Here is a 13,585-nt window from a genome sequence, read left to right on the forward strand (position 1 = left end):
GTCCAAAGAGTTAGACCTCTTCCACTCTCTAGTTGACTGACTCTGGGAAACTTTTTCCTTGGGAGTAGTAATGATAAACTCATGCAAAAAATGTCTACTTTATGAGGTCAAGTAGATATATCTATACCACCTCATATCAGTACTTACCTTGACAGACAATAAATGATCTGTAAAGAAGTGATTACAGCTTAATAATAATAAGTGATATGGGAAGATTTGTGTTGACTTTCAGAATCCAGAGTCCTAAGGATTTGAACTAATGTGAACAAAAACAAAACAAAATAAAACGAAATGAAAACACCAAGAGTTCTTTCCTGGGCTGTACTGGGCCAGCTTCCCATCGGTTTACTCCTGTTGTCATGTGGACCTTCCACTATCCCCTCAAAGTTCCTGGCCACCCCCAGGAGTCTTGAACAATCAAAGCAATTCCTGGGGAAATGAGGGGAGTGGAGGGCCCCCCGTCCCCAGCTCCAAGCTGCCCCTTAGGTGACCACAAGGCTCTGGACAAGGTTTGGAAAGCCCCTAAACCCTATTGACAAAAGCAGGGCCAACAACAAAATGGGTTATTTCCAGAATTCCCTTAAAAGGCCTGCCCTTGGAGAACTGCAAGTCTCCTGGCAGGGTTCATGGAGCCACATCTAGCATCAGTAGGGAAAGAGAAGTTCATGAACTACACACTTCTGCTCTGCACCTCAGCATCCTCCTGAAGGAATTTCTAGCTCTCTTTCTGCATCTATTTTTTTCCCATTTCTGCCCTTGCTTATGTTAAAATTCCCAGCTCCTCCCTTTTCGAATGTGTTCTATGTCGCTCAACTTTCGAATGTGTTCTATGTCGCTTAAAATAAAAGATAAGTACGAAAAGAAAATTTAACTTATCAAGGTAAACAAAGACAATACCAGATAAGCAAGAATCAGATCTGAAGATCTAAAAGGAAAAATACATCAGTATCAGAAATTATTTGTTCTCGATACCTTTATGTGGATCTGTAGTCATTAGCTAAACTGCTAGTTAACGCGACATTAAATCTTGATTTATTTCAAATAGTTCTGGTATTATTATTGAAGTACTTCCCCCTATAAGGATAATAGAATTTACCAACATAGTAAAGTATTATTTTTTAAAGTCTAAGCAAAGGTACTAGTTGCTTAAAAAGAATCTTAGTTGGTTAATGGTCAAAGTGTGCCTTCAGACCTGCAAATGCAATGGAAACATTTACAACTAGACATTACTTTCAGTTTTACACAAAAGTCAAATTCTATATTATAATCTTACAATTATGATTTGTGTAAGTTAACTCTAATAACTTTAAGCAGTTTAGTATTCAGAGGAATTAAGTCCAGTATGTACTACTTAGGGTAGCCTGGACCGGTGCTAACTCCAGTCTTATTAACACAGGTAGTTTGTAATTATCACCCAGTAAAAATGCCTACAGAAAAATTACCAAAGATACCACAATATCAATGCATTTACAGAACAGTGATTGCTACCTCTGACTGACCTCGCATTACATACACTCACGCCACATGTCACATCCTTATATGCAGCAGTACATTAGAAAACATCACAGCTATTCCTTGCTAAAGAGTTCTTGTACTTACCACCCTGTAATTCTTTTGTAAAGGTGATGTTTCTTGTGTAAGAGAACTTTTACAGGAACCCAAATCACCAGGGTCACTAGAGCCACATAGGCAATAGAACAGGACACGATCAGCCAATAATGTGTTCTGTCGGACGCCGTCCTGGTATCCTGATAGGCTTTGGCAAACTGCTCCATGATCACAAGCGTGGGGACAGAGAAAGCTGCAAACTCCAGAAACTCAAAAACCACGAGCTTGATGAGCCTTCCAGAAGCCATCCTGAGGAGGCGCAGGGGGCTGAGGATACCGCCGTTCTCCCTCTCTGACCCTGGGCAGCATATGGACACACAGACACTGAACTGGGATCAAGTTCCTTGTTCTCGAATCACTAACCAGTGACTTTTTATTCTTTTATTGACCCTCCTATGGTTCAATGATCTGCCAACTTAACAACCGTGGTCTCTTAAAGAAACAGGGCCGTTGTGGAAGGGATCACTCAATGTATTTGCACACCTATTATCAGATGCTAAATAAACTTTAACCCTTTGCACTCGCTTGCTTTTTCCTCGATTTCCTTTATTCTACTTGGGATTTAATTTTTTAAATACTCCAGATTTTACAAAAGAAACAAAGAGTTTCTTTTCATACGAACTTATTTATTTGGATATTTTTAATATTTCAAATTATTGATACATTCAAAGAGTAATTGCACTCGACATTCGAGTGCAAAAGGTTAAAGCATACCTGAGATCATTTGCAAAAACAGGGATTGTTTGTTTTCTTTTAAATATGTGGTGTTTATTGCTAATGTTAGCACAAAAACCATTTATGTAATAGTCTACTCTTGCTAAGCAGAACTGTTAGAATAATATAATTTTATAGTTCTAGGGGGCAGTTTCTCATATCTAAGCAAATTTGGGCAAAAAGAGAGACTCAGGTCTTGAGTCTTCATCTTGGAAAACTACCCATTCCTTTTATGAGCTTGAAAAGGAAGTTTGGATTCACTGAGTTAACTTCTGAACTAGGATTTTTCCTGAAATGTTCATTCATTATTGCACATTAGTTGACATATAACAGAAATTAATGTTATTTTTATGTTGCTGGTCAGGAAACTTAAACGGCGATATTAGAAACCTGTTAATCAGGATTAACACAAGAAGAGCTATCAATAACTAGTTCAAAAGCACACCAAGTATTTAAAAGGCAACAATTTTCTCTATGAATATCCTTCCTTCTAAAAATATATCTCAGCACCTATGATGAGCATTTTCCCAGCTGTTAGGGTGTGAAGATGAATGAATGGCAGAGGTTCCTGCCCTGAAAATGCACAGTCTGAGGGAGGAAACAAACCTATGAACAACAAACAAGAACCGAGGTCAGAAGCATAAACTCATTGCTATGTCAACACACAGGAAGAGCTTCAGCTCTGGGCTGTGGGGAGGGGAAGGGAGGGAAAGATAAGGACAGGCAAGGTGCTGGGAGGTTTTGGGTGACATTTCAGACAGAGGCAAGGAGGCTGGAATGGTTGATGAGAGTCTGGCATGGCGTAGCAGGCAACGGGAAACTGTGACATTAGACAAACCAGCTGGGGTCAGAACGTAAATGTCCCATGAAGGATTCGGGTGGGGGGGAGAGGGTGACTATGTGTGGCAGGCTGCAGCGGGAAAGACTGTTTTCTGAACGCAGCAGCCCCTGGTTATTTGGAAAGGAGATTCAGTGGAGGAAGGGCAGAGGGGCGCCACTGTGGGGGCAGGGAGGCCAGCTGGGAGCCACAGAAGAGTCTGGGTCCCAGGTGCAAGTCCCAGCTGACACAGAGCGGGAGTGACGAGGAGGGCAGACACTGACATCTGCAGACGTTGATGCCCGTCCCTTGGATAAGCTTGCTTCCTCAAATGGCTTCCCCTGTGCCTGCCGTCACCCTGATGCGGACCAGTATTTCTCTGGGCTTCTCTCACCCAAGGCCCTTGGCAGGAGGGGCCCTGTGCTGCCTGGCTTCCAGAAGCATCCGAGGATGCTGGTGGTGGCTCAGAGGATTAATGCCTTCTGCCCTCCCACCAAAGGACAATTGGTTAGCAGGCTCTTCAAGGTGTCTGGTGATTTTACTCGAACTCAAAGTTTGAATCCACTGAAGTTTAGCAGTTCTCTCAAATTAAAGCAGAGACTTGGGAGAATAGTAAAAAGAAGATGAAAGGATGGGGCAGAAATTCATCTGAGCAGCTGTTCTGTTGTGGGCTATTTCTAGTACTCTTTCGTTGACATCAATTGTCTACATCAACCCCGATGAATATGTCTATTTAGATGATACTAAATGCAAACTATATTTTAACCTCTTAACCTTCTGTCTTCAGTCATGAGTGCTATGTGGAATCATAATTTCTTCTACAAACTTTGAGTGTTAATAGGAATTACAACCCAAGCATCTGAAGACTTACTGAATGAAAAACAGCCTGGCTCTTGGAAAAGAAGTCTCTTGCCCAGGTCTATAATTCCATTTGGAATGCTCAATTTTTATTTCCACTTATAGGAATTTAAAATTTACACTAGCTTTGTATTTCTCTGCTATAATTTTCCTCATCATCTCCCTTCACGTTTTAACTTCAAAGATGACACCCAATGGCATTAGCATCCATGTGACACGTGACCTGTGTTCTCTACCTCATGGGACACTCTGGTCGCCAGCCGTGTTTTCTTTGAGAGGGAGGAAGGCTGTGATTCTCGCTCTCTGCCCACAGTGAACCCAACTCCATGTAAAGAAGCAACCGACTGTGTTCACATTGTCCACTGAACACTTACTGTGTACAGATCATGGCCGTCCTTGGTGACTCGCACTCTTGATTACGGAGATGACACAGCTGCACAGGTCACACCTGAGGACATCTACGGAACGTGCTTGGCAGGGAAGGGGTGCCCTGCTCAAAGTCTTCCAGCCTCTTCTCCAGACACAGCTACCTGGAGGGACAGGCACTGGCCCATAGAGCGTCCAGCAATCTGTGTATGGCCTGGAATGAAGCGGGCCAACCAGATTCTCATCCTTGGAAATGTGAACTGAAAACCATGGGGAGAATTTGCCAAGTGGAGCTAAAGGAGGCCATGATTTGGAGTTGGAATTAAAGCAAACCAAACTCTACGCGCTGGAATCCCACCCCACTCCTGGCATGGTGTCAATACTCAGTGACTATCTGATGAATGAAGGAAGGAAGGAATGCATGCACGACTAGAAGCCAGACAGTGAGGGAATAAAAGAGTTAGTAGAGTGAGGAACGTGACCCAGAGAGTGAGGAGATCGGAACAAATCAACAGAGAGAAACAAGCACGCCATGAAAGACCAGTGTCTACGGGCGGCTCAGTTGTTGAACTTTCCAGATCACGTATATCCTTACAACAGGGGAGTCTTTGTTCTTTGCAACAGTAAGGACTTGAGTATAAGACTAAGGAGTATGTTTCTGAACAGCGGCCAGATATCATTCAGAAACAACTTGTAAAAATACTGGAAGATTCAGAGGCGAGGACTGAAAAAAATCACAATAGAGTGAATCAGATAAGGCTTCTCAGAGGTGGTGAGAGTGGGCCCGTGCTGATCCTTCTGCCTCAAAGCAATATTTATATATTGCTACCACAACCTTCTCTGTGTAGTGCAGTGACATTTCCTTTGAAAAATTGTTCTAAAAATGTTCATGATACAGTAAGTTGGTGGCAGGTGGGGTGAGAAGCAAGTTGCAGATACTACATATAATATTATGAATGGTACAATCCCATTTTGTTTTAAAATACCATAGCTGCAGATTTATACGTAAATTTAAAAATCCAGGGAGATACTCGTCAAACTGTTAATAGTGCTGCCCCTGGGGAAATGGGTGAGGTGGGGTAGAGTGAGTTTTCACTTTTTATTTATTAATGTTGCCATAGTTTGAATATTTCACAAGCATAAAAATTAGAAGATAATTGGAGACTAATAAAAATCTATTTAAAACGTAATTCCAATTGAATAAAAATTGTGTGCTCTGTTTTTTTAAATCTTTCTCGCACCAATTTGTGTTTCCTTAAGACAAAGCCAAATAAACTAATTTTGCCCCACTTTGTTTTCTTCCCTGTGCAACTTTTCCTTATTCTCCTTCTCCAAGAAGAATTAAGCATTTTCTTCTTTGTGTCAAAACACCTTCTGAATACTTCTAGGGTAGCACCTATCACCTTATATCATTTGTGTACACACTGGGTCCCCTACAAAATCATAAACTCCTTGAAGACAGGGAACATTTACTTTTATCGTTGTACCTCCATTTCTCAGCACAGAGCCTAGCTGAGAAGATAGACCCTCAACACACATTCATGGAAGCAATGAATGAACAGAGGAAGTGTAAAGTAGCGAGTTGCAGAAGGAATGTGCAGGGATCTTTGATAATGGTTGACTCTTCTTTGATGCCAAGGGAAGGCTGCCTGTCACACTGACATTTCAGAAGGACAGATCGTACGTATATCATCTGTCCCGATATAATCTGTTCTGCTAATCCACAGGCTTCGATTCCCTCGCTTGGTCCCCAGTAAAGCCACCAGCTCTCCTTCCTCTATAGCCATGCTTCCTAAGGCTCCTAAAGTAACAGAGAAAAGACAAAGTCCCCGTGGATTGCAGAACTGATTAATCTCATGCCGCATGTTAGGAGAGGACTACGACCCTTTCCAAGTATTCACAAAGACTTTATAGACACCGACGCTACAATATCTTTCCCAATCTGTGTGCTCTCAAAAGTGCACGTTCCATAATGGGTTTGAACCATTAACAAAGGAGACTGGAGAGCACTGCCTGGCATTTGTCTGGTCCAAGGCACAGCCTTCAATTATCTCAGAGCCCTCAGCCCTTCTAAGGTATCATTTGAATGTTATATAACAGATTGGGAGGCCGGGAAGGTCCCTTCATGAGGGACAGGACAACTAGCTAGCTTGGCAAAGAAAAAGAATGCCATCATGCCAACACTAAGCTACCATGGGAGGAAATAATGCCAGACCCCTGACTTGGACACACAAAAGCAAAGGGAGATGAAAAAGGGCTTAAGTCACCTACACTTTTTCCTCCAATCCTGATTCCTTTCCCCTTCTACGTTCCCTGATGACTCTGCCATGCAACTGCGCTGCCAGTAACGGGGAGGACATGGAGGGGGACATTTTCAATCCACTGAAACCCTTTACTTGGGTTAGTCCAATACAGATGCGAGAAAATCTGTGCCTTAGCTTGCTCTTTAATGCTGGGTTTAACAACTTCCTGGTAGGAAACAGATTTGGTTTTCTGAAGCTGGCTCCGTGGTGAAAAGACTGAGCCTTGCGGTCAGAATTCACTTCCATGTAGGAGTGTTGATGCAGTGTTTTTTATTTTAGTAAGCAGAAGATATCACTCTGTGCAGGGGAACACCTGTTCCCCACACTTCCAACTGTCATTTCCTTCCTGCAGGCAGGAAGTCAAAAAATTGAAAGTCTCTAAAATTGTTAGGAAGATCATTTGTAATCTCAAGGTTTGTTCATTGTTTTCGGCGTAGGGTCTGTGAAACAAAATGTACAAAACTGCCAGGAATGTTCTGGCATATCCGTGGCTTATTTCCTGTCATCATACAGTGTTGATGTGCAAAAAGGCAGGATTGGTGGCAGTGAAACTGCTCTTGGGATCAAGCTGGATCAACCGAGCGCCTGGGGAGGAGGTGAGAGCGTATCCCTAGGCCTAATTTGCCAATTATTTATAATTTCCAAAGAGTCACTGATCATCAGAAGCTGGTATTACCAAATACATCACTTGAGGTGCACTAAGTAAGATTATGTTACCATCTGCCACGTGTCCCCTTTACCAGGGTTGCACTGTCACAGTGCAGACTACACTAAATCTACAGTATAGGAAAAATTATAATTTCATCTGTGTATGAAATAAGCAACTTTGTAAGAACAAACACGATAGCATATTCAATTTTGTAACCCTTTTGTAATGGTTCTTGAAATCAAAATGCATGCATAAGATGTCTTTACTTTAAAAAAAATAATTATCCTCCCTTGAACTATGTTATTTTATTAAAACTGCCCAGATCTTGAGAGGAAACAAAAAAATGAATTAAGACACAGCACCACCCCCCCATAGCCATCACATTAATTGTGTCTGTAATAGTGTGTAAATCAGAGCTAGGAATTAAAAACATAAGATATTAAAGAAAAAAGGAAGTCACTTTGCTCTTTACAACAATTCTCAAATTTGATTTTTCAAGGGTCTACAACAATCTGAGTTAGCCTTTCAGCACTCTAGAGTAACAAATTTAAGCAAACAAAAACGTAGGTACAGCCCTAATCAATTAGCATAAATTCATCCCAAATTTCACAAGGATGCTTTAACCTAAGTTTCCCCACATCTTCAACGTTAGGGACTCAGTAAGTTTGCAGTTCTCCAATTTTTCCTTAGGTTAATACATATTGAAATCACTGTTAGTCCTGCCCATTATACTCTCACAAAATAGCAAAAATGATAATCACGCAGTTCATTTGATCAATACGGATAAAAGACAAATTTTGTCCTTTGCCTGCCTGCAGTACTCAATAACGCCACTGGGTGGCGCAGGTTTGTTTTGAGCACAATTTTTGAGTTGATATTTTAAAAGATATGGTTTGGAATCTTCTAACCTAAATTATTATTATTTTTTTTTAATTTAGGCTATAAAGGTATGTGTCTTGTGAAAGATAATGTATCTTCTTGAACTATGTAAATTTGGCCCATTTAATTTGACAAACATTTAATAAGGTAAGAGCTCAACTCTTCTCAAAAGCCCTCCCAATTTCTTATTTTCTCCCTGCCTTACTTTTATCATGTAACACTATCTAACATAATGTTTATTATTGTTATTTCAAAATATTATGGGGGTGAAAATGTTTTTGGTTACTTGGATCACTTTTATTATGCTTGGGTCAGGGTTATAAGGGTGGCCATCACCCAGATAATGTTAGGTAGGTTTTCATCCATCTCCTCCTTCCTCCCATCCCGCTTGATTTCCACTGAGTTTTACTTCCCGCTGTGCACATGTGTGCTCATCAGTTAGTTCCAATTTAATAGTGAGTACATGTGGTATTTGTTTTTCCATCCTTTAGATCACTTAGGAGAATGGTCTCCAGTTCTATCCACATTGTTGCAAAAGGCCTTAATTCATCCTTCTTCATGGCTGAGTAATATTCCATAGTATACATATACATTTTGTTCATCCACTCATGAATTGATGGGCACTTGGGTTGTTTCCACATCTTTGCAGTTGTGAATTGTGCTGCAATAAATATTTGAGTGCAGGTGTCTTTTTGATAAAATGACTTCTTTTCCTTTGGGTAAATATCCATCAAATAGTAGGTCTACTTTTAGTTCTTTGAGGAATCTCCATACTGTTTTCCATAGAGGCTGTACTAATTTGCAGTCCCACCAACATTGTATAAGCATTCCTTTCTCTCTGCATCCATGCCAGCATCTATAGTTTTTGGACTTTTTAATAAAAGCCATTCTAACTGGGGTAAGGTGATATCTCATTGTGGTTTTAATTTGCATTTCCCTGATGATTAGTGACATTGAGCATTTCTTTCATATGTTTATGGGCTATTTACCTATCTTCTTTTGAAAAGGTTCGGTTCATGTCTTTTGCCCACTTTTTAATGAGGATTTTTTTCCTTGCAGATTTACTTGACTTCTTTGTAGATTGTGGTTATTAGCCCTTTATTGGATGTATACCTTGTGAATATTGTCTCCCATTCTGTAGGCTATTTGCTCTGTTGATTATTTCCTTAGCTGTGCAAAAGTTTTTTTTAATTTAATCAGGTAACATTTATTTATGTTGTTGCTGTGATTGTCATCGGGGTCTTTTTCATATAATCTTTGCCTAGGCTGATATCTAGTAGACTTTTCCCAACATTTTCTTCTAGCATTCTTATGGTTTCATGCCTAACATTTAAGTCTTTTATCCATTTAGAATTTTTTGTGAGTGATGAGAGATATGGATCCTGTTTCATTCATCTGCATGTGGTTACTCAGTTCTCCCAGCAGCATTTATTGAATAGGGCGTCTTTTCCCCAGCGTATATTGTTGTCTGCTTTGTCAAAGATCAGTTGGCTGTATGTGGATGGTTTTGTATCTGTGTTCTCTGCTCTGTTTCACTGGTCTGTGTCTCTATTTTTATGCCAATAGTATGCTGTTTTGGTTACTATAGCTTTGTAGTATAGCTTGAAGACTGGTAATGTAATGTCGCCAGATTTGTTGTTTATGCTGAAGATTGTTTTCAGACTCTTTTCTGGTTCCAAACAAAGTATAGAATTATTCAGAATCTTTTCTTCCACTTCTGAGAGAGAGAATGAAATGAGCTGAGCCACAGCTCTCAGGAGCTGCTGCTTCCCCCTGTTGGTGCATAACGTTTATTTTACTTATTATGTCAATTGGGTTTCCCCCAACTGAAATGTAACTTTCTTCAGGGCAGGAATTTTTACCAATTTTGATGTCTGTTACATACACATACCGCGAGACTAGCTTGGTGCATGGTAAGATCACAATAAATGTTTGATGGATGAATGACTGAATGGATTCCCAAATGAACTGAGTGGACTCTCTTTGCTAGTTACCGTGCTAATGTTGAGCTACAAAGATGACTAAGACATGCTCTCTGCCCTTACAAGCTTTACAGTCTAGTTGGAAAGACAGATAGTAAATAATTTCAATAGTAGCGTAATGACAGATGTGTGCCCAAGGCATTATGGGAGCAGAGGAGAGGCACATGCTCAACCTGGAGGTTCAGGAAAAATTTCCTAAATATTAATAAAAACAGACACATTTATCTACGCTTAAGAAACTAGTGTTAAAAGCAAAATTACAACAAATTAGTTTAAAGATCTCATTGGCTTTTATTTGCAATTCGTGAATTGGGACAGCATCCCACTCTAAGAATAAGAGCTTCAAGCTCCAAATAAGATCAGAGGAGATTGGCTTTAGAGGCCGAAAAGGGCTGAAAAAAGCAGAAATAAGGAACACATAGCTGATTGGTTGTGTAAAAGTTAACATTCCGAATAGGGTTAAAACAGAGGGACTTTTTTCTTTGCTATGAATCTCCAGGGTTTTGTTTTGGGGTTTTTTTTTTTGGAAAATTGACCCATCTCAAAGTTTGATGACATGGCACTTTCAACAAGTGACTCCATATGGGTCTGGTCTGGTCTGCTGGGAACCTAGTTCAAAATAATGGTCTCCTATAAATTTCATTTAACACTCATCTAAGCTGGATTATTTTAAAGGTCCTAATAGAAAATACTATTAAATTTGCTACAAAGCAGGCCAGGTGCTGTGGCTCATGCTTGTAATCCTAGCATTCTTGGAGGCTGAGGCAGGAGGATCACTTGAGCCGAGTTGTTTGAGGTTGCTGTGAGCTAGGCTGACGCCACGGCACTCTAGCCCAGGCAACAGAGGGAGACTCTGTCTCAAAAAAAAAAAAAAAAAGCTACAAGCACTGAAATAACTGAAGACTATATCTAGTTACACACTTGGAAGCAGCATTTGTCCCTATCTCTTATCACACTTAATACATTATTAAATTCCAACCTCATGCTATAGTTTCAAAGGTACATGTTTTACTTCCCTATTTGTTCCTGACCTTCTTAAAGGTAACGAGGGTATCTTGTTGTGTTGGGGAGGGGGACCCCAAGGCCACCACCAGTTTCAATAATTTCCTACCAGGGCTCATAGTACTCTGCATATTGTCATATTCGTGGCTATGACTTATTACACTGAAAACACTTGGAAGCAAAGTCCGCAAAAGTAAAAGGTGCATGAGGCAAAGTCCACAGGAAACCAAGAAGATTCCAAGGATCTCTCCCAGTTGAGTCACGTAGGACATGTTTAATTCTCCCAGCAACAAGTCATGACAGCACGTATGACATGCTGCCAACCGGGAAAGCACGTTGGAGACTCAGTGCCCAGGGTTTTCATTGGGGGTGGATGATGTAGGCTTTCTCTGCCTGGAACACACCAAAATTCCAGATTCCCAGAAGGAAAGCAGGTGGTCAGCATACACCACACCATTCGTACAAATCGTTAGGGTACAGTGAGCCACTCTTATCAGTTCTGGGAATGGTGGGAACCCTCCTGAAATCCAAGTTCGCAGATGGCTGCCAAGAGCCACGCTTGTAAACAGGCTTTTCAAAGACAGCGCTCCAGCCTGCTCTGTTAACTCTTCTCTGTACACTTACCATGCATGGTTAGTTCCCAGAGTCCTGAAACATCCTCTGAATTCCATTTTCAACTTTATACCCTTGCCAAAATGAGACAATGGGAATTAAAGAAATGAAAATGTCATACATTCAAAGATTTATGGTTACATTTCAATATTGCCTGTATGTTTTTAAAAACTGTCTTGCCACTTCATTTGAGTATTTTTTTTGTTCCTATACTACGTAAGCATGGATAAAGCTATTCAGATAAATAGCTAGCTAATCATCATTGTAAATCTAGAAGTACACAAAATGGTTTACATCACCACCACAGTGGTGGTAGCCCAGATATGACTTCTATTTTTAACATCTAGTTAGGATCTGACCGAAAGTTTTTAAATTAATCTGTATGATCCTCCTCTGTATGAACTTGAACTTTGAACTTTGTTCAAAGTATTATTACACAGGGCCAGTACCAGACTGCTGATACATTGATTGAGACCAGTAACAAAGCTGTTAGTCTCGATAATTAAAATATTTGAGTGACTGGACAACTCTAATTGCTGTTAGGAGCCAAGGCTGCTAGTTAACAACTGTTTTGGCCGGACTCTGGCAAAGTCTGAGGTTGAGCTGCGAGAATGATTTCTGCTATGCTATGACAGGGCCCCAAATCATGCTCTCCAAACAAGAGGCTGTGTCCTTGGGAATACAAGAAAGTGACACATAACACCTTGACAGATCACCAGTCTCCTTTATCCTTTTTTTTTTCTTCCTGGAACATACTGGTGACTGCAGTATATGAAATCCTGTCTAGAGCATTTCCTTAATAGACTCTACTTTCTATTTAAGAACTCATACAGGCTTAAAAGAAACCATATGGGCTCCTTTGGTTTTAACTTCGCTCTACGTTCAGGAACATAATCTGTAAGTCCTCACATTATAGCTCCTGGCCATAATGAGAATGAGACAGGAGGCTCTATGGGGGAAGAGGCTTGAAGTCTCAACTGGGGAGTTTTAGTCTGACCCCATAGCACAGGGGTTCATAAAACAGACTACGTAAGAGGTTCTAAGGACTCTCAGCAGCACCTGAAACAGTATGTAGAACTCTGGGCAGCAGACTTTTGAAGGTGATTGTGAGCACAGGCTGTTTGCAAAGCCTTAGACCAAGTAGGTGAGATGACTAGTGTGGCCTGACGGTTATGGCAGGGATTGGGCACTTGTTAATGACAGCTTTCCAGTCCCATCCCAGATAAACCAAATCAGAATTTCCAAGCAAATGGCCCGGGAATCTTTACTTTCCCAAGTATCCCTCTGAGGTAGTTAGGGGAATAGAAGACTTTAGCATCTTTCTAATCCATGCCAGGTAAACATTTTATAACTGGAGGACTTTTATGGGCCTATTTCTATTGGTAAAGAACTGCAGTACTCTATTTTTTGAGGGGTGACAGGAAAATGGTACCTCAGGGAGTCAGTTCTGATGCTCCACAAGATAAAGCTCTGAAGTTCCTTGCATGTAATTCTCCAGAAAATTCTAATTGAAGCATTTTTTAAAATCTTGACACATATTATAATTCACTGCTTGGCTCTCTAACAGTAAATTAAGACATAAAGACACTAGCTACTCCCAATATAGTATGTCAGAAATTAGTACTGTGTTCCATAACATGCCCATCCTTCAATTTCTGCAGATGTGTAAGTTGCTGCTCCTCTGATTGCTGAGGAAACCTAGAATATTTCACATTTTAAGTAAATCAAAATTCTAAAACTGTTTTTCAGATGTCATGGAAAAACAACGAATCAGAAACTGCCTGTAATATTAAGT

At 40.5% G+C, this 13,585-nt stretch overlaps 1 protein-coding gene across 1 annotated transcript in view; it reads right to left on the minus strand.

Moving 5' to 3' along the window:
- TMEM236 (transmembrane protein 236) overlaps positions 1–13,585 on the minus strand; it is a 47,088-nt gene extending 33,503 nt beyond the window's left edge. The window contains exon 1 of the mRNA XM_012748671.3: positions 1,600–13,585. Within this exon, the coding sequence (XP_012604125.2) occupies positions 1,600–1,856 (257 nt within the window). The 5' untranslated portion in view covers positions 1,857–13,585. The remainder of the gene's footprint in view (positions 1–1,599) is intronic.

This window comes from Microcebus murinus, chromosome 25 (assembly GCF_040939455.1).
Source record: "Microcebus murinus isolate Inina chromosome 25, M.murinus_Inina_mat1.0, whole genome shotgun sequence".
Taxonomy (NCBI): domain Eukaryota; kingdom Metazoa; phylum Chordata; class Mammalia; order Primates; family Cheirogaleidae; genus Microcebus; species Microcebus murinus.